This window comes from Oxyura jamaicensis, chromosome 5 (assembly GCF_011077185.1).
Source record: "Oxyura jamaicensis isolate SHBP4307 breed ruddy duck chromosome 5, BPBGC_Ojam_1.0, whole genome shotgun sequence".
Taxonomy (NCBI): Eukaryota; Metazoa; Chordata; class Aves; order Anseriformes; family Anatidae; genus Oxyura; species Oxyura jamaicensis.
In genome coordinates, this window is record NC_048897.1 from 50553909 (window position 1) to 50573652 (window position 19744).

The window sequence follows — 19744 nt, forward strand, 5'->3', positions numbered from 1 at the left end:
CAGAGCAGTGAGGCTGTGAGGTACATGTGTGCACCCTTCACCCCAGGGAGCAGAACAGAGGCGCAGGCTGGAGGTGCCATGACAGAGCTGTGCTGGATGCTGCTCTATGCCCCTTACTCCCCCTTTTTCAGACCACTTGCCCCGTTTCCTTCCCCAGCCCTCTGCAGCGGGGCTGACTGTATAACCTCCACCACCCCTGGACCGAGAGAAACACCCGCAGAACAGACTTGTATCTATTTTATTTATTATTTAACAGCGGCCGCCTTGCTCAGGATCCCCCCCCCACCCCAGCTCTGAGGGCCGGGCCCTCAGCGCCCTCTTCCCACAATGCCCGGCGCCACAACACGGCCCCACGTGACCGGGGCGCCCATCATGGCGGCTCCCAGCGGCTGCCGGCCGCAGCCCGGCGGGCAGGGGGGCGCCGGGGCCGGGGCAGGACCCGGGGCAGGGCCGGCGGCGCTGCGGGGCCCCGAGGAGGACGCCGAGGGCCTGTACGTGGCGGTGGAGCGGTGCCCGCTCTGCAACACCACGCGCCGCCGCCTCACCTGCGCCAAGTGCGTCCGGGGCGGCGACTTCGTCTTCTTCGACGGCCGCGACTCGGAGAGGTACCGGGGGGGACGGGGAGGGGGCCTCGGGCTTGCCCTGCCGCCGGCCCTGAGAGCAGCCCCACGGCCTCCCCCTCAACGCCTCCCTCGGGCAGGGGGAGGCCCCCTCGGGGTGGTGGGGGCTCGCCCGGGGGGTGCCGGGGGTCGCCCCCCCCCCGGTAACGGGGTCCCGGGGAGCTGCTGGGGTTTGCTCGGGGGGGTCCTTGTCCCCCTGAGCCAGGAGGTAGTGAGACAGAGCGGGGTGAGGGGCATCCTGGGGGGCTGCGCCGGCTTTGTGAGAGGTACTCAGCTGCTGAGGGATGAAATGTGTCAAATAATAATGATTATAAAGAGTTTGGGTGGCGCAGCGCCCCGACGTTCCCTTGGTCATGTCCATACAGGTGTAACCAGGGAACTGGAGACAGCTCCGGACAGTTAAGGGCAAAAACAGTGGGACACTTGAAATATGTCCCTGTTCTCGGAAGTATATCAAACCAGTAGTTAAAACAGTAGTTTCCTAAACTGTTAACCGAAATCAGGAAAGTATGCAAGAAAACAGCACCTGTTCTTTTCGTTCCTGTTTGTATAAATAGTCCTAATTGTGGGCCCGTTATAGATTACAGAAATATTCCACTTGAGTTGATCACGCACCTTCCTGCCCCTTTTTTGCACGGAGCAGGGTCGGCAGGAGGGCTGCTGAAGGAGTGTTGGTCAACAAGACAGTCTCACTGTGTGGTTCAGATGCACGTTGCCCCTCTCTAGCTCATTTTCAACTGCGAGGCGAGCTGTCGTTTCCAGCATGTGCACCCCGGATTCTTAAAAAGTCTGCCTCGCGCTGTCTCAAGAATAGCCCTACTTTTTGGCCGTGCTTGTGGTCCTGGATTTGTAGCTTCGTTAACAGCTGCTGAGGGTGATTTCTTGAACTATTTTGGGAAGGCAGCGAGCGGTGTGTCGTGTGGAAGTGTCCTCGTACCTAACACCCTTTGCATCCGTCTGCCAGATATAAGAATAGCCAGGGAAACGGCGGCGTCTTTCATCCTGCCTTGGTTCTCCGCAACAGATCCAGTCAGCTTTTTATGGCAGGACGGCGTTTTCCTGCCATAAACTCTTTCTGTGGGTGTTTGCACGCCAGAAGGCGTGACTGGACAATGATGTGCTTGTCTTACTTTTATTTACCTCAAGCCTAACTCAAATATAGAAAGCCAACTCACATCTGGGTCTGTATCTGGGTGAGTGGACCCTCAACCCGTGCCAAGTTTCATTAAAGCTGATGGGAGTGGGCACGAGGTGGCAGCCAGCGTGAAGCGTGAGGCCCGAGTCTGCCACTTCGATGGGTTTTCTTTTGCCTCAGAGGCTGCGTTGTGGAACCACAAGCTGTATTTTAGCCTGTCTAAAATAGATGAAAAACTTCTGTGTGTGTGTGAGAGACTGCTCAGGGTTATCTGCAGTTCCCATGAAAAAAAAAAAATACAATTGGTTTTGGCATTTGGAACATAAGCCAAGTATTTTTTCCTGCCCTTTCTGCAGCCTGAAGATTCTGGCTAACCATCAGGCTTCGTTACAGAAATCCAACTGCAGCATCCGTTACAGCGGAGCCCCTGACATCCTGTATTAACCAAGGCTCAAGAAGTTTCTCTACGCGTTGGAAAAATGCAACCATGAAGAAGCAGCCCTAGCCAAAGCACCAGCAGCAACAGCTACTTTAAAAAAATCTCTTACCTTCCTCGTATCTTCCTCGTATCAGTGCCTGCTGTCACTGCATCCTCCCGGGATGTAACTGTCCCATTCCCCTTGGATAGAAAACATTCTGAATGATTTAAGCTGCATTTCTTGACTGTAGGAAAAGCCCCTTTTTTGTTGTTCTTCTCCCTTTTTTCCCCTTGGTCGGGGCCTTGGGCTTGCTGTCTGTGGAATCCGCTCCTGTTCTCCAGCCCCCGTTCGGGCAGCCCTCCTGGACGCTGCGTTTCCCTGAGCTTTGCATCTCCTGCTGCTCGAAACTCTCCTGCAGCAGCCTCCTGAAGTAACGGACTAACAAAACAAGAACAGCATCAGCGTGAGCGATTGCAGCAGGAAAAGTTCCGTGTAGGGACAAAGCTTCGTAAAACTCGGATTTCTTGTTCTTTCAAAGATACCAGAATTACTGATAGTTTGGAAGTGTGCTTGAAGTGTTTTATCCGCGTTGTATAACTAATCCTTCGAGTGACTAATAGGAAGGTGAGAGAGAAATAGCCCGGCATCCCAGAGGTCAGTTTTCATTGTTTCCTCTCCGTGAGCAGCGAGGGGTTTCTGCGAATTTCTTGCGGCGTGAGCACCACGAGGGAGGGAGCAACCTTATAAACCGTGACCACGCGCCGTGGCGTGGTCGTGCAGGGACAGGTGCAGAGAGCTGGAGCTCGGGTTGTGTGTGCTGTCGGCGGTATGGAGTCGGTTACTTTATGCCTTCTAGTAGCACCGGGGTTAATTTTAGATCACGGTCAGGCCTGGAGGAGGCCGGCAGGGTCACGACAAGGGCTTTGCTGAGGGAGCGGTGTGAGAAATTCAGCCGTGGGATGCACAGGGACACCCCTGCCTCCCAGTTGTTACAGGCTGGAGGAAAACATTCGTACCTCTCCCTTGTGAGAAGTCAAAGGGGGTTACCCCTTGTATCCAGTGATGTTCTACTCTTTTCTTGGGGTTTTTCCTCGTAAGACGATAAATATTTTAACATTTTAACAGCAAGAATTGTTCCAGATTTCTTTTCATGGGACTATTTTATGTGCTACTTGCTATAAAAGCTACGGGAAGATGGTTCGTGTCTAACAAAAAGCACACCTTGTGCCTGTGAGGGGGGAGCTGTTCGGATTAATTAGTGAAACACGGCTACAATTAAAGATGAGTAGTCCGGAAGTCCCGCAGTAAAATAATCACCGACATTCTTCTTTTCATTAGTAACGTGTTGTGTGTTCAAAGCATCTTGTTGTTCATTTCAGGGCACTCTTCTTCCTCCCAGGAGTTCACTCCAGCCTGTCACAGGCATAAATTCTCAGCGCATGTTTTCCCAGCGCATGGATGTACCTGTTGCCACCCTCAACTCCTGCACCATAAATCAGTTCCTATAGATTAGGGAGTCCTTTTTTCCTCTTTTTTTTTCCCTTTCTGATTCTATATCATGGAAATAAGCCACAGAAAATCTCAGGTTGATCCAGACCGGAGGAAAAAGAAGCATTCAATGGATAGTTTTAGTTCCCCTTCTCTGTTTACATTTCATGGGAGTTTCTGTGAGAGTCCGTTCAGAGCTTTGTTTCTTTGCCAGATGGAAGGGCTGTGGATATACAGAGAAGAATGAGTTACGTGATGCAACACAATTAAAAACGGGGCTATATAAGGAACTGGAAACCTCTGCTTCGGGGAGACCTGCTGAAGGAGTTGGTAGGAGCTGGTTGACACGGTTGCTGAAGCGCGTGGTGAGCTGTAATTCTTGCAGGCTTTCACAAACATTGCTGTCTTCCCTCACCAGCGAGAACTTAATTTAGTCCCAGGCTCTTGACAGATCATCTTTCCACTAGTGTGCTGGACACGGTTTGGGAAATCAGCCTCCGTGCCCGTTAACGAACCCAGCTTCGAGATGAAGAATCGCCAAATTTCCGCGTGCGCCCGCCCGGCGTGGCCGAGTTATTTCTGGTTGTGCCCGAGGTCGGAGGTGCAGGAGGCGTGCGTTACGGCGTCGTAAACAGGAGTCGGTGCAGCGTGCTTGTGCAATTTCCACGCTGACTGGTGGGTGAGGACACGCGGGACGGACGGAAGGAAGGATGCTGAGCGGCCGGGCTCCGGTTGCACCGCATTCCTCAGGCGCTCACGTGGCCTCTGGCATTTAGAGCAGCACCTGCGCTTGGGATTGAGCTGGTTTGGAAGGAACTCAGATAGTTTTGGTCGCCTGCGAAGGCAGCAGCCAGAAGTTTTGTTGTTGTTTTAATGCTGCTGTCATCTGGAAGGGCGGTTACACACTTTGTAAAACCGAAATCAGTCTCCGAGCTTTCAGGTTCCAGCGCTTCAAGAGAAGAAATGAAGCGGTTTGGTTTTATGGGGAACCAAATCTACAGGGTTGAGCAGAGAGAGGCCCCAGATGCCATCCTGTCAAGGCTTACTTACTGCATGATTCTCTCTAAATAAAGCTTAGATATCCCTGAAATAAAGGACTTGGTGGGTTGTTAGCATGAAACTGTGAATTCTACATGTTCCAAGGCAAAATACATGGAATTCTGTTTCCTTGCATGGATTTGACCCCAAGACACCCACTGGAGGTGTGGATCAGGATGGTGCTGTGGCATGGCAAGCACAAAGGAAAACTGGGAGGCTGTGCGTGGCAGAACACTGCGCACACTTGCTGTTTCTAGGTTGTCCACATCCCTTGGCTGTCTCTCTTGCTGTTAGCTTTGTCACTTCGCTGTAATCTCAATACGCGCTGTTCGTCCGCTGTTTGCTTTAAAAGTATTTCTCAGTGTGCTGTGGAACGTGCAGGTGAGCAGAACGTGGCTGTTCGTGTTCAGAGGATGGAAATGCAGGATGATGAACCCTAAAAATCTCCCTTCCCATCAGCTCTTGGCAGTTCCCACACCCACTGGGGGAGACCTCAAGCAGGCATTTGGGTCAGGCGCTTGTGACACCTACAAGCGCCTGGCAGAAACAAGTAGAAGAAAATGCAGTTTCATATATTGAGCCATTGCTTACAAAGATTAAGACAGGTAGCTGAGGTTTAGAGACTCCCACAAGCTTCAGCCTTTTCGTTGTTTTGGACAACTGACAATACCGTTGTGCAAAATAGCAATAAAAGCATTTAATCTCTTCCAGGTTCTCAGACAAGAAAGAAAGGTTGATGCATCTTAAAACGAAACAGAGGGAATTCCAAAAACAGTAAGTTGTGGTCATTAAATGAAAATAAATTCTAAGAATTCTTTAAAAAAAAGTATCTCTGACACGCTGTTGCTGGAGACAGATGTGGTCGAGATAAGCCAAATAACTTTCATTCATGTTTTTCCTCTAGTGTTTTGAAGGCCATGGAAGGCAAAGAGATAACTGATCAGCTGGTGAGTTATTCAAAGCATCCCATCGTTTTGGACCTCTCTGAATCGCTAGATCGCATTGTTTTAAGTTACATTATACCTTGAGGGCGTTGCACTGCTTTCCTAAAAAAGCCTGCTGTAAGCAAAAGCAAAACGGGCTCTGCCAGCAGAGCGCTCCAGACCCTCAATATTTTTAATTCCTTACTAGATATTTGTTCAATAACTTATTGTATCAGTTGACTTCATACTGACTATTCTCTTTCTTTGTGGCACTCTCCTGCGCACAAAGCGGTACGTGAAATATTTATTTATCGGTCTGCTTCAGTTCAGAACATCCTGCTCCTTTTGCACTGAAGCTGCTGGCTTTGTTGTTAATCATTAGTCAGCGTGTTGGAAATGGTTTGTGCCCTCCGGTTGCCGAATGTTCTTTTGCAGAGATGGAAAATAATGTCTTGCAAGATGAGGATCGAGCAGCTGAAACAGACCATTTGCAAGGAAAATGATGAAATGACAAGACGTGAGTAATGCCTGTGCCTTTGTAACATGTAAAACCGTGCCTTAAAGAGGGAAAAGTCAATCGCAGCGGGTATGAGTGCTAGTTTTTAAAAATAGTGAATTTCCAAGGCAAATCACTGAGTGGACTTTACCCATTTATGCCTGCGTTTTAATTAGAAAACAGGAGACATTATTCAGCTGGGTGGAGATAATTCTGCAACAGCTTAAAAAGTAACTGCTTAGCAGCCTATGAATTTGGCTTTCTCCCTAGAGATGGCTTTATGCAGTGTAGCGTTGCTGATCACTTCCTCTTGATAAAAAGGAGCAAACAGCTCTGCAGCTGTTAGAGATTTCATCTAAGCGCTGAATTTTAACCCACACCTGTCTAGAAATCCTAAGAATCGTGCTTGAGCAAGACCGTCACCGAAATATGGCATGGGCTGCTGTGTTGCTAACGTTCAGCAGCTTCGGTTGTGAAGCTCATTGAATATTTTACACACAGGAGATGTGTAGAGTCGTTTTTCAGAAAAGAATATGCAGCACTCCATGCAAAGCAGAGATAGGAAATGTGCAGGAGTGTATTGACTGAACCCGGAACATTTTAATGACTTGAGATTCAAGAGGAGCCATACAAAAAGTGGAAGCACAGGCGTGGAACTGAGAATAGTTAGGAAGGAATAGCACAAGCTTGCAGCGATAACATCAAAAACGCTGCGGTGCAAAATGATTTTCATTTAGTAGGGAGGATGGATAGCACAGTATGAAATGTATAATAAAAAAAGATGAAGGAGTAGGCAAGCAGGCTAGTTAGTTAAGAGGAAAGAGAGTGAGTAACTGCAGAGAAGGCTGAAATACTCGGTGCCTTCTTTGCTTCATCTTCTAACAAAGAAAATGCGATCAGGTGTTTAGCCAGATTAAATCTGAGATTGAGAGAGGACTTCGGGCCAAGGAAAGAAAGCAGCCAGTTAAATATTATTTTGATTGTGTCTGTAGGGCCTTATCAGATTCACCCCAGGGAACTTAAGGAACCAGCAGTGGAGCACTTGAGAGCACGTGAGGGAGAGAAGATGTCCCAGGGAACAGAGTGGAAACAGCAGCTGTTTGCAGGAGCCTTACACCGATGACACTGCCATCCTCTTACAATCCTCTGGCCACCTTGTAGGTACCTAAGGTACCTAGAAGATAATTAAAAACAGTCATCACTTTTTGTTAAGAATAGATCTTGTCAGATCAACCCCTTCTCTGTGGGTCAAGGGCTCTAGTGGAGGAAGAAGCAGAAGGTGCAAGATACCTTTGGGCTCTGTCTGCCCCACGATGTCTCACGAGCAAGCAAATAAATCAGTTCTGGATGTAATCACTGCAAGGTTGACACAGAAGGCTGGCAGGGCTACATTCAAAGAGCAGTGATGCTCGTCCAACAGAGGAGCTGAGGCAGGTGGAGCCCAGTTCTGTTTACCTTTTTCTATAATAGCTTGCACGGTGGAATAGGAAGTGGAATGGAGGAACCTAAGGTGGGTGGCGATACGAGCTCAGCGGAGAACAGGATCAAATTCAGAATCATGCAGATAAATTAACTGCATCATCTGAAATGAACAAAGTTAAGTGCATGTCGTTTAGGAAAGATAATAAACCCGTGGTGGGGAATGCTGGCAAGATTTGACAGGACGGGACCTGAAGAATTGCCAATTAAATCCCAAATAACAACCTAGTGCTGCTCCAGAAAGGTTCAGACCTCAGTCGGGGTTATGCTAACACGGGCATTGTATTTAAGAAGGAAGCAGTTATCCTGCTGTGCTCAGCAGTGGCGTTGCCTCAGTGGGAGTCTGGAGCCCAGTTTGAGCAATTTAAGGAAGATACAAATCAACTGGAGAAAGTCCAGAAGGGAACATTAGGAATAAAACACAAGGAGTGGCCAAGAAAATTGCTGTTTGGCTTAGTTTAAAAAAAAAGGGGGGTGGGGGAAGATGAAGAAGAGCATTTTTTCAGTAGATAGAAGATTATTATGAAGGGAATAATAACTGATTGTTCTCTTTAGCCTGTGAAGAAAGGAGAAGAGGAAGTCAATGTGAGGAATTTAATCACCTTTTCTCAAAACGTTAGAACCAGCCGGGGAATGGAGCTCCTCCACTTTTCTATTATTCTTTAAAATGTATTAATACTTAAATAGTTCTAATCTGCAGCTTTACTACGTAGCCAGGACATCAGAAGCTCAACCTGGTTCTCTCCTAGGGAAGAGACCACGTTACAAAACGTAAATAGCTTCTTTCTCTTCTCTTGGACGTGGTGTAGGTGGGTTTACTGACATAGGAAACATCTCTAGATCACTGGGCTCCTGTTTTTTCAGCTGGCTCTCCTGGGTACTTCAAGAATTGGTGTTTCTTAAAATTAGGTTTTAAAATTTGTGTGTTTTGCCTTCTGCCTGCAGAGAACAATTTGAGGAGGTGATCTTGTGGATGCCTGGCATGGCTCTGTTGGGCAGAGACCAGCGTGCCTGTGCGTGCGTTTAGCAGGCAACGTGAATGCGTGGGGCTTGGTGGTGTCCTGAAATACTTCTGGGGACAAATTTTAATTGCCTCGTAAACTGGGTCATAAAGCAGAACTGCTGCACTGAGAAAAGGACAGTTGTTTCTGCAGCAGGGCTGCTAAAGAGGAAACGCGTTCGCAGTGTTCTCCCTGCCTCTCGGATAATTGCTGTTGGCCCTGCCGATGAGGGAGCTCCCTCGGTGCAAAAAGCAGCCTTGCAAGTAGAACACGAATGAAAACTGAACAAATGGACGATTTATTCCTTCTTTGCTTCGTACTCTTTGTGCAAAGGGAGAGTTTGGGAGTATGAATGCAGGCATTAATGGATTTTCTGTTGACATTACAGGAGTGCTTAAAAGAAACTGAACTGCAAGCTGGTACTTAGAAATTCTTGGTACTGTTGAGAGAAAAATTCTCCTGCAGTTCCTCCAATGGGGTCCCTTATTTTATGGACCTGAGGGTTATTAGTTCCTACCTGCCTGGGGAAAGCTGTCTCACCAGCTTTGATTTGGGCCTTTACATCTCCCCTGTATGAGATCGTCCTTCCTACCAAACACTGATCGGATAGATGGGTACAAATAACTTCTACTACGTCATTTCTAATAATTTATTAGTTACAATAAGCTACTGTAATAATATAATGGCTATTTGAATATATAATTTCAATGTATAACATATAATAGCTATTTCAGCAGTCCTGGGCTCCCCGTTTCCAGACCAGGGACCAGCCGGAGCTCTGTGCAATTCCGACTCCGCAGGTGAAAACCAGGAGGAGCAGGGCTATCCTGTGCTGACCAGGCATGGCTGGGCACCAGGGGATGGGAACCAGTCTCGGGTCCCATTTTTCATCTGTAACTTCAGTTTTTGTGCTTCCCTTCTGGGAAAGCTGATGTTTTAATAGTCCGTAACGTGGCTTCTTGGAGTAGCAGATGCCACAGAACATTGATGTTGTAGCTCTGGTCTCGTCTGTGCCTCGCAATCAAAATACATCAGAAAAATGATGTCAGGCTTACTGCCTGCCTTCTGTGCGAGGGGCAGTTAGCCCATTTCTTGATTACAGGAAAGCGAGCAGTCTGCTGTGCTCTAAGAGAGCATGACTAATGCTGTTTCTTTTCAGCCATAAAAACTGAAATGGAGCGACCAGTATATGGGGGCTCTTATTCAAACTAGGGTACATTACAATTCTTAAATGCGCATTCGGAGACATTTTCCTCTGCTTTTGAAAGACCGAGGCAGTTAACTCGCCCTCTGCAGCGCCATATGTTTGCAGAAGCGTTACTGCAGTGAATTATTTTATGGGAGAACCAGCAGATGCTCTTGAAGAATTTTTCTTCCAACTCGTGGCGTGCCTGATGCACGGAGGAAATTCAGGCAGTTGCAGCATTTCAGAAGCGTAAGCGCATTTGCCATTTTGTGACTGGAAAGGGAGTTTTCCCTTGTGGTAAGGAGAAGCCTGTGCCACTGGGATCCAAGTGCTTTAAGAGGACGTGCGTTAGCAAAAGCCCGAGTAACGCAAGCTAATAGAAGCAGTGGTGCCAGAAATTGTGAATGGAGATGCTATCTGCGCTCGATTTTGGCTGCAAGCAACGCGTGCCTTTTTGGCCAGCGTCGTGCGAGCATGTACAGTCGAGCTATTTCTGTCATGGTGATTACCCCAGAAGTTTAATTAAACTGTGAAATCTTGGCTTTTCTGCTCCAAATCCAAAAATAGCTGGGTGAAAGATAGGGAAAGATTAATTCTGATTTCAGTCCCTTTTGCGATATTCAGAAAAGATTAAGAAGTTGTACCACTTAGCAGCTGGAAAACGTTAATGGTGAGGCAGGGTTTTCTGTTTTAAGCAGCTGTAGATCTTGTTTTCTATAAATATTAATCAAGCTTTTCTCAGGCTTACTACAAGTACCTCAATGCTCGTTTTCCAAGGCTAACATCTGCTGCCGTCTTCACAGATGCTGAGGGGCTTCTGAGAATCAAAGAGGAGAACCAGAAGCATTATCGCAGGGCTCAGCGGCATCAGGAGAAGAAGGAGAAGATCCAGAGGCACAACCGCAGGCTGGGAGACTTGGTCGAGAAAAAAACCTACGACTTGAAAACCCAGCACGAACATCTGGCAAACCTTCGGCGGACGCATATCCTGGAGCTAACGTCAGTCATATTTCCCATCGAAGAAGTAAAGACAAGCATGAGGTACGGGAGGCTTATCCTTTTGGACTCGTTTTTCCTAGCTTTAAACGCTCAGAGGTGAGTCATGTAAGTCTAAGCTAGACACTCTGGCTCCCTTGGCATCTGTGGGGAGGAGGAGGTGGTTTCCAAAGGCGAAGCATCTAAAGGTAGAAGTCCAGAGCAGAAGAATGTGGAGATGCTAGCATCTCCCCACTGAGAGATCTGAGGTATGTGTCCACTGCTAACCTTAAAAAAGATCATTAAAAACCCCAGAACTAAGTAGTTTGGGCAATAAGGAGTTTAGCAGGAGTGTTTTCTACAAGCATTTTGCTCTGTGAAATCTGATTAAGTGCCTGCCAAGTACGTTGGTGATTGTATTTTTGAACTTCTTTTCAAAACTCTCTGTTCTTCTGTGGGTGCTACAGAGATCCTGCAGATGTGTCTTCTGAGAGCGACAATGCTATGACCTCCAGCACTGTGAGCAAGCTTGCAGAAGCCAGGAGAACCACGTATCTCTCTGGGAGGTGGGTGTGTGATGACCACAACGGGGACACCAGCATCAGTATCACAGGGCCTTGGATAACCCTTCCGAATAACGGAGATTACTCAGCATACTACAACTGGGTGGAAGAGAAGAAGACTACACAAGGACCAGGTAAGGAGCCAGGTCAGAATTAAAGAAACACCAGTACAGGGATTAGTCCTCCGAAAGCCTCTTCTGCAGGAAATGCTCGTTGGGACCCAGTGCAGAGTAAAAGAGAGATAAAGTTAATTATTCACAGTTTTGACATGGTTCACATGCTGTCGATGTAGCAGGAATTCCAAGAATTACTATTTTCTACCGGCTTCTGACAGATCTCACTGTAAATGATTGCTGGATTCAAGCAGTTCTCAGTACTGACAAATGACATTTTCCAGAGTAGACTTCAGTAACACATTAACACACCCACCGAGGCTTCGTTTATAACGAGACTTTCACGATGTTTTTATTTCTTTTAGATATGGAACATAATAACCCTGCTTACACCATCAGTGCTGCATTGTGCTATGCAACCCAGCTTGTTAACACTTTGTCTCTCATACTTGATGTAAATCTTCCCAAGAAGCTCTGCAACAGGCAAGTACACGCGGGCATCTAAGAAAGTGGATCAGTGACCACTTCTGAATGATCTTAGTTCAGGTTGGCTTTGTGAACAAAGTCATTATTTGGAACAGCTTTTATGGTAATAGTTGATGGCTCCTTTTTTTTGTGTGCCATTTAATTTCACAGGGAGGTCTAGAAAGACTTCAGACCACAGTTCATCCTCCCTCCCTCTCTCCCTCCCTCCCATCCTCCCTTTATACATCCTGAGAGCACAGACCAACCATCATAGTTCAGAATGACAACTTGCTCATCAATTTATCCAGCGTCCCTATACTGGAGTGAAATATGACAGTGCATGAATAGCACTTCTCATTTTATGAGGCCCTCCTGTGCTTTACAAACTCCCAGCCCAATTCAGCAGCTCTTAGTCATCCTGAATAGCTCCACTGCATTAAGAGATGTAGAACGAGGCCTTATAATATGGCATGACAGCAGTGTAATTCTCTTTGGGCTGAAATACCGGTGGGGAATGTAGCTGGCTGCCAGACATCTGGGAGCACACGCTTGTGTAAACCCCAGATGTGATGTACAGCAGTAATTCTGAGGAAGCTCTGGGTTTGGTTCATCTTCCAGGGGTCTCAGCTCTGCTGCTGAGATTCTTACACATTTTTAAGATAGCGATGGCCAAAGTGAGGGCACAAACGTTGTGCAGGGCCTCTGCAGTTTTTTATGCTATTATTTGGTTGCTCAGTCATTGCAGGTTGGGAACAGGAAACAAGGTTTAAAAGGAGAACCAAAATGGTTTGGCCACAGTGGATCTTTGAGTTTGCAGATGGTTCACATCACCTGTCCTGTTGAAACTAGTGAGACCAGGGCAAGCTGTGCTTGTTGATAAAATTCTAAAGGTCTCACAAGGTGAAAAAGCGATCTCCTGAGCACTCTGTAGCTGCTTGTACGGCTTAAACAAGTGCTCACTGCAAAGATGTTTACTCCAGGATTTGTTAGGAAGCCAGGGGGCAGAATGCTGATGTCTCCAGGAGGTGCACTGTCACAGCCTTGTGCTTTGTGCATACGTGTGTGTGTGGTCTTTCAACAGCGAGTTCTGCGGCGAGAATCTCAGCAAACACAGGTTCACGCGGGCAGTGAAGAAGCTGAATGCCAACATCCTTCACCTTTGCTTCTCTCAGGTAGGGGGAATGAACGTATGGATTCTTCAAATAGCTTTTAAAATGTCAGCTGTGCCTGCAGGTTTCCTCCAGTAACTGATCATGTCTTTTTCGTACCTTCTCCATGGCAGCATGTAAATTTAGATCTGTTGCACCCACTGCATACGCTCAGGAACCTTATGTACCTGGTGAGCCCAGACACTGAGAACTTGGGCAGGTAAGAAAAGCAGTTTGCGAACACACCTGTAACTGAATCCCTTTTGGAGTTACGCATTTGTGGTGTTATTCATGCGGGAAATATATTTATCCTGTTTCTGTTCTGCTGCATCTATGGAGGAGTCCTCAGCACATCAGGCTGGTTGTAAGGAGGAGGCAGAAAAAAAAGGGGAATTAGATTTCAGAGAAATCTGTATGCTGTGGTTCTGCATGGAGCAGGCTCAGCTGGTGGCCTTATGATTGACTACATGGACTTGTTTCTCCTGGGCTCAGAAGCAGGAACTCCTTCCCTCCAGAAGACAGCAGCACACATCCCAGGCTTTCCCAAAATACTTTGAGTCAATGAGCAGCCTGGGCCAAAGTCCACACTCAAACAGTAATAATTTCTGCGTACATTGAGATTAAAGACAACTTTCCTGTTAACTCAGCATGTGATGAAAAGAACATCAGTTCCTGTAGGCTGCACACGCCAGGCTCAATATTCTTCCTTTCTTTTTACAACTTAAGTGTAAGAAAGTCAACATTGATTTCCTCTGGGGATAACCCAGTCACTTGTGCCCGAGACAGTCTGCAAATATTTGTTTATTCTACTCCTGTATTCCCCCTCAAACATAACGAATGTTCTGACATCTACTTTTCCACCTTGTCCTAGTGTTCAGGACTAGTTTTATTTTAAAGCCTGCGATGTCACTAAGAGGAGCTGAATTCGTGCCTCTACAAACTTAGCTTACATTCAAGTACATCCCTACTTAGCCCAAAGCTGTGGGGAGCCAACGTAGCTCAGTTTGGAAAAAATGATGTGCATGCTGCTGCTTGTCTGAAAACAAGGAGAGGGCAGGAAACACCCAGAGAGTGAAGAGCTGTGTCCTGGAAAGCAGCTGCTGTGAGGGATAGAAGTGCCACGGTGGATAAATCCTAAACCTGGTGGTTCCTTGGGATGGGAAGTAAAAGGCCTGAGCAGAGATGGGTCTCACTCGGCATCAGCTGGGTCCACGTGATAGAAGGAGAGGTTACAGGGAAGTGGGAACATCGGTGGAGAAGCTAACCAGCAGTGAGGGGAACAGCTCAGCCCATATAAAACGCTCTCATCTCTCTAGAGAGGAGATTGAGAGAGGACTGTGGCTCAGGACAGGGGGAATGGTGGAATGCCTTGGCCTTTGTTAGAGAGGGGGTCACACAAGATGATCTGAGGGACCCTTGTGGCCATAAACCTGATGACTCTCCTTAAAATTTTCCGTGCTAAGTTGCCGCCTCAGGCTTCCACGTCAGGTTGGAGAACCACAGTGCAGAAACCCCGTTACCCACGTTACGTTCCTGCTCCTGTTAGGCTGCGAATCTGCAAGCTTTGTGCTCTGGACTGAAATTGGGTTGACAGGGACCTGCTTGGCGTGGGGAATCAGCTGTTCACTGCCTCCGTGACCCCCTCGCTTCCTCTGGTGGCTGCTCACAGGCCTCTGAAAATGTCTGCAGATGCTCAGTAAAGATATTTTGGATTCAGTCTCCCCTGTTCCCTGGCGCGAGGCTGAGGGCCTGGGCAGGATGCAGTTGCCTCTCCAGCCAGGCAGTGGCAGCAGGGAACTCGGAGTCGGTGACGGAGAGATGAGTTTGGCCAGGACCTCTGGAGATCTTCTCCAGAGCCCCACTCGAGGCAGAGTCAGGCAGGGCAAGTTGCTCAGGACCCTGTCCAGCGGGGTTCTGAATATCTCCAGCGCCGCAGGGATGTTCTGCGGGCCGTAACCTACGCCCTGCCCCTGGCTGGCAGAGCTGGCCTGGCCACAGCTAGCGCTAAAAATAAAAGCTGTTCCGCATCAAGCCGAGATCCCCACCAGTGGAGCCGTGAGTTATTACCGATCGTTTTTTCTTTTGCATGTGTGCTTCACTCTCCACTGCCGAGGCGAAAGAGCTCTCCCATCATCCTGGCACCATGGACTGGAGCCCGGCTATCGCTCCCTTGGCCAGCCGCTGTCCTTTTGCTGTGGTCATAGCGTAGTTATCTCTGTAGCCACCGAGTTTCTCTTTGCCAGCTGTTAGAGACAGAGGTGTTTTTTTAATTCACCGGTGCAGTGACAGTCCCTCCGTGCACCGTACCCAAAGGGCTGACAGCGCTGTGTCCGTCTTCACAGGTCCGGGCCTTTCGAAATCAGCGCTGATCTCGAAGACTCCATGGAGTTTGTGGACCCCAGCGCCGCCGGCGAGACAGACGAGAGCGGAGACGAGCACGTCAGCGACGAAGAGACGGACCTGGGGACAGACTGGGAGAATCTGCCAAGCCCCAGGTTCTGCGATATCCCCTCCCAGCAGGTGGAGATGCTGCAGAGCCAGAGCACGCAGGCGTCGCAGCCCATCGCCAGCAGCAGCGCTGGCGGCATGATCTCTTCTGCTGCTGCCTCGGTGACCTCGTGGTTTAAGGCGTACACTGGACATCGCTAACGAGCACGGCAGAAGGATCGTAGGATGTGAGGAAGGAATCCCTCCCCAACAATGCTGTAGTAAACCTTACATATTCAGTTAAGTAGTGCCTGGAACAAAGAAAAGGTCAGACTTTACGTTTTGTAAACCCGAAGAACCTTTTTATTTACCCACGATGACTGTGATGGCACCCTTTTGTAAATTGGCTCGCTCCATCCTTCGGACGGGTTCTGTGAGGGCACTCGGTGTCTCCGTTCTGTCTGCATTGTTGAGTGGAAAGAAGAAGGACCCAGCAGGCTCCAGCTCTGCTTCCTGAAGAAGAAACGGATTTTGGAGTGTTTGGATCCGAATGAGCACGGAGGGAGGGCTGCTCGGTGTGCAGCCGGACAGTGGTGCAAACGCAGTTCACGTTTTCTTAACTCCTTACAGGGTTTGTGTGTGCGTGTTTTAAATCTGTCTTGCGTTAATGCAAAAATGCATCTTTCTAAATTTTTTTCATTCAGGACATGAGAATTATGCATTTTTACCATGTTTTCTAATCTCCGTTGCCATATTTTTAATACAGAGAATCAGCATGGACAGGAATTCTCACAACAAATTGCTCTTACTTTAGGTTTGGTTGTGGATCTTCGTCCAGTTTCGCCATGGAAAACTGGCTGGTTTCATGCTGTTTCCACTGGTAGGTAGGCTGAAAGTTTCGTGTTGTGCTGCCCAAAGCACACGGGCTCTTTACTCCTAGTATCATACACCAAAGAAACACTGGACATTCTCTTAGCTAGACCCACGCTGACGCCGATACAGGATTGCAATAATATCCATCAGTTACACCACGTTGCCACTTTTTAATAGTAGAAAAACCTCATTTCAAGCTAGTCTGATGAAGTCGCGCGTTCTCCACACTACATGCGTTGTGAACCCTGTTGTATTTTGTGTTTCTGGTGGGGTTTGCTCTTTCCTTGGTTACTGAATGCCAAGAAGTTGATTTCATTTCACTGCAGAAACGCTCACAGCGCAGCTGGCCTGCCGTAAAACCACGGGAGGCGCGATACCGACAGATGCGTTCGCTAACGAGTGCTCCTCGCTTCCTCTGCCTTGGTACGTACGGCTTAGCGATGGTTGTGCTCAGCGAGGCTTCCCACTTACGGTTTACATTTTATAGAGCTGGGGCGTTTGACTTCTCCACGGGGCAAGCTCGTGTAAAAGCATCCTCCCATCCCTCCGAGGTGGAAGATTTCAGCCGGCCTTCCCTGCCGCTCCCCCGTGCCGATGCAGCTGGTGGCGTGACTGACGCACAAGCCACGTGCCTGGCGTGCTGGCACATCCGAGGCGGCGTCCTCGTGGTGGAACCCCCAGCTGCAGGCTGCCTCGCCCGGCCCTCCCGTTCTCCTGTCGAGCGTGTGGAGTTTTTTGGGATGTGTTGGGACAGTTTTGGGATGCTGCGGGCCTTCCCCAGGCCAGCCAGCACTGCCACCTGGCTCCAGTGCTGTGCCTCCCCCCGTGTCCTTCTCGTACTTTGTTTTTGGCAGTGGGGATCCGTTGTTGGTAGGGGTTTTTTGCTGGTGGTAGCTGTTTGTTGGGGTTTTTAAAGCAAAGACCCTGAACTCCGCACCCACAGCGCGCGTGTTGTTAGGTGAAGGCCCCCTCAGCGCTGCCAGTTGGTCTGAGCCCCAGGTAGGGTCGTGTCGGGGAAACAGATTAAGAAATCAGCCAAGACCCCGCTGGCTACCGCGGTCTGAGCTGGGACCGTGCCAAGGACAAGGACAGGGACAGGGAGAGGAGGCTTCGGTCACTGCTCAGCTGACAGCACTTTATTAAACAGCCGCAGCGACCGGACCCGTCGCAGCTCCGAGCAGCCAGCACGTAGCAGTGCTGCGTGTTGGGCTCTTAGCATTGCACGGCCCGTTTTGGATCCTCGTTTATTTTGCACTGGACCCCACCATAGAGGTATCTGCCCTCCTTTTTTTTCCTCTTTTTTAATACACATTTCAGTCGCTCTTTCATTGTTCCCTTTGTGCTACGTAGAACCCTAAAGGCCAGGCCATGATTCAGCTTTATATGCTGTCCTCGACTTATTTAGGGGAAAATAAAAACCCCACCACGAGAACCTTTTAAGCCATATACTTCGTACCCATCGTGTTTTCCAAATAATTTATTTACAACCATGTCATACTCTGGAAGTGCACAACGGCCCTGTGAGGGTGTTCCAGTGCATCGAGAGAGCTCCTTTCGAGAGATGTTTTTGTAACAGAACAGATTGTGGGGTTGTTTGGTGTTTTTTTTAAAGTGTTTTGCACATGTGTAGCGAAGGAAGAATTAAGTGTGTGTGTCCAAACCTTGAGTGCAATCGCCAGGATTAGTTTTCCAGGTTGTTTGGGGGGCGAGGGAGGGAGGGAAGGAGGGAGGCAATATCTGTAATTAGAGATAGTTGGAGTCAGCCAGCTGAGAGTTTACAAAACAACTTGCGTAGCACGAGTGCAGGAATTTCAGTCCAGGCCGTGACTTCTGTCCGGGAGCAGCGATCCGGCGTGGCCCACGCGAGCTGCCAAGGAAGAGCCTGATTTCGGAGCCCAGCCCTCGGCTGAAATCGGGCTCCTTCGGCGGGTGGCGGACGGGACGTGCGGGGCTGGGTCATCGCCTGCCGAAACTCGGGCCCTCTCTCTGCAACTTCCAAACTCGATGTAACTAAACACGATTTTTTTTTTCTAAATTTTATTGTATTATTGCAATAAATCTTTAACAGTATTTTTTTTTAAAGTTGTATATTTGTTACTTCTGTGCGTTTTGTTTTTAAACATGCTGGGGAAGTACACAACCCTTTGCAGCCTTCACCGCCTCCCGGGCACCAGACCTGTTACAGGGCGATCGTAGAGCAGTAAAATATGTGGTATGAGTCAAAAAAATACTCCTATAAAATAGCTGCATCTCCAGCGGGGCAGGCAGAGACGTCCTGCAAAGGACACACGTACAGCTCTGGGCATGTCAGCTGATAAATCGCCAGCTCCGGGCCTGGGCGCCGTTTTTTTGTGTGTTGCCAAGTGCAGGTGGGGGGTTAATTTTTTATTTCAGTTATTTGTTATTTCGGTTATTTTAATTACTTGGTATTTTTAGTAATCAGGTTATTGGTGCACAAAAGGGAGCGCGCTCCTGGCCACGGGGTCACTGCGACAGGCTCCGAGCGCGCGTTATGAGGCCGGCAACTGTCACAAAGCAGCACTGGTGGGTCTTGGCCTGCTCAGTTTTGGGGCCAGTGACCCTACGGGGGGGACGGATACCTGTGAGCCCACAAATCATTCCATTGGGTGGTGATGGGGAGCTGGTGGGCGCCGAAGAGCCCTGCAACGGGGAGCAGAGACGCAGCAAGGAAAGGGGAAAAGGTGCAGAAAGAGGCAGGATGGAGCGAGAGGCCTCAGCCCAGGGCAGCTTCGCTGGTGCTGGGAGCCCCCCCGGAGTTTGACAACCACTTGGGAACGACAGAGATGTTATTGCTGTTTCTTCACAGGCAGAGCTGAAAAGCCAAAGCCAGCCCCGGCTCCAAGCGCTGCGGGCAGGGAAGTTGAGTTCTACTGAGTCCTCTACAGCCAACACTGAACATTTTTTTAAATCACCTTTTTTTTGGTGATTTTTTGGTGCTCATCCCCCATCAGCTGCTCCCTGAACGGCCTCTGAAGAACCAGAACCCTACCCTGGATGTTGCTGCTTTTAAGTTTTTTTTGTAAGACGCGAAGCCACCTTCAGCACGGACCACTGCTGGATGCAAAAGGTGGTTCTGTGGAGCGACTTTTCCTCGTAAGGCTGTGCAGCAGGGCTCATTCGGCAAATAGCATACCCAGTGATGTATAAAACAGCCCACGTTACTCGACCAGCCTGGGGGCAGGGCGGGGAAGGCAGCGAATTGTCCTCTGCCTTGAACGGCGAGGGACAAAAAGCTCCCAGTGCCACTATTTGATTCCCCGTTTTTTTTTCCCCCTCTGGCAGCCTTGGTCAGCAAAGGTGACCAGAATCTCACACCCCGGGCCAAAAAAAAAAATGACCTCACTCGCCCCTTATCTAGTTACCAAATATTTTCC

The 19744-nt window shown here is 48.8% G+C and overlaps 1 protein-coding gene across 1 annotated transcript; it reads left to right on the forward strand.

Moving 5' to 3' along the window:
• The first annotated feature begins 341 nt into the window (after positions 1–341).
• Positions 342–16182, forward strand: ATG14 (autophagy related 14). The gene is made up of 10 exons (XM_035329042.1): positions 342–605; positions 5412–5474; positions 5605–5647; positions 6059–6140; positions 10589–10826; positions 11228–11457; positions 11802–11919; positions 12983–13073; positions 13184–13269; positions 15392–16182. Exons 1-10 carry the CDS (start codon positions 373–375, stop codon positions 15696–15698), a joined length of 1491 nt encoding a protein of 496 aa, XP_035184933.1. The 5' UTR covers positions 342–372; the 3' UTR covers positions 15699–16182.
• Positions 16183–19744: the final 3562 nt, after the last annotated feature.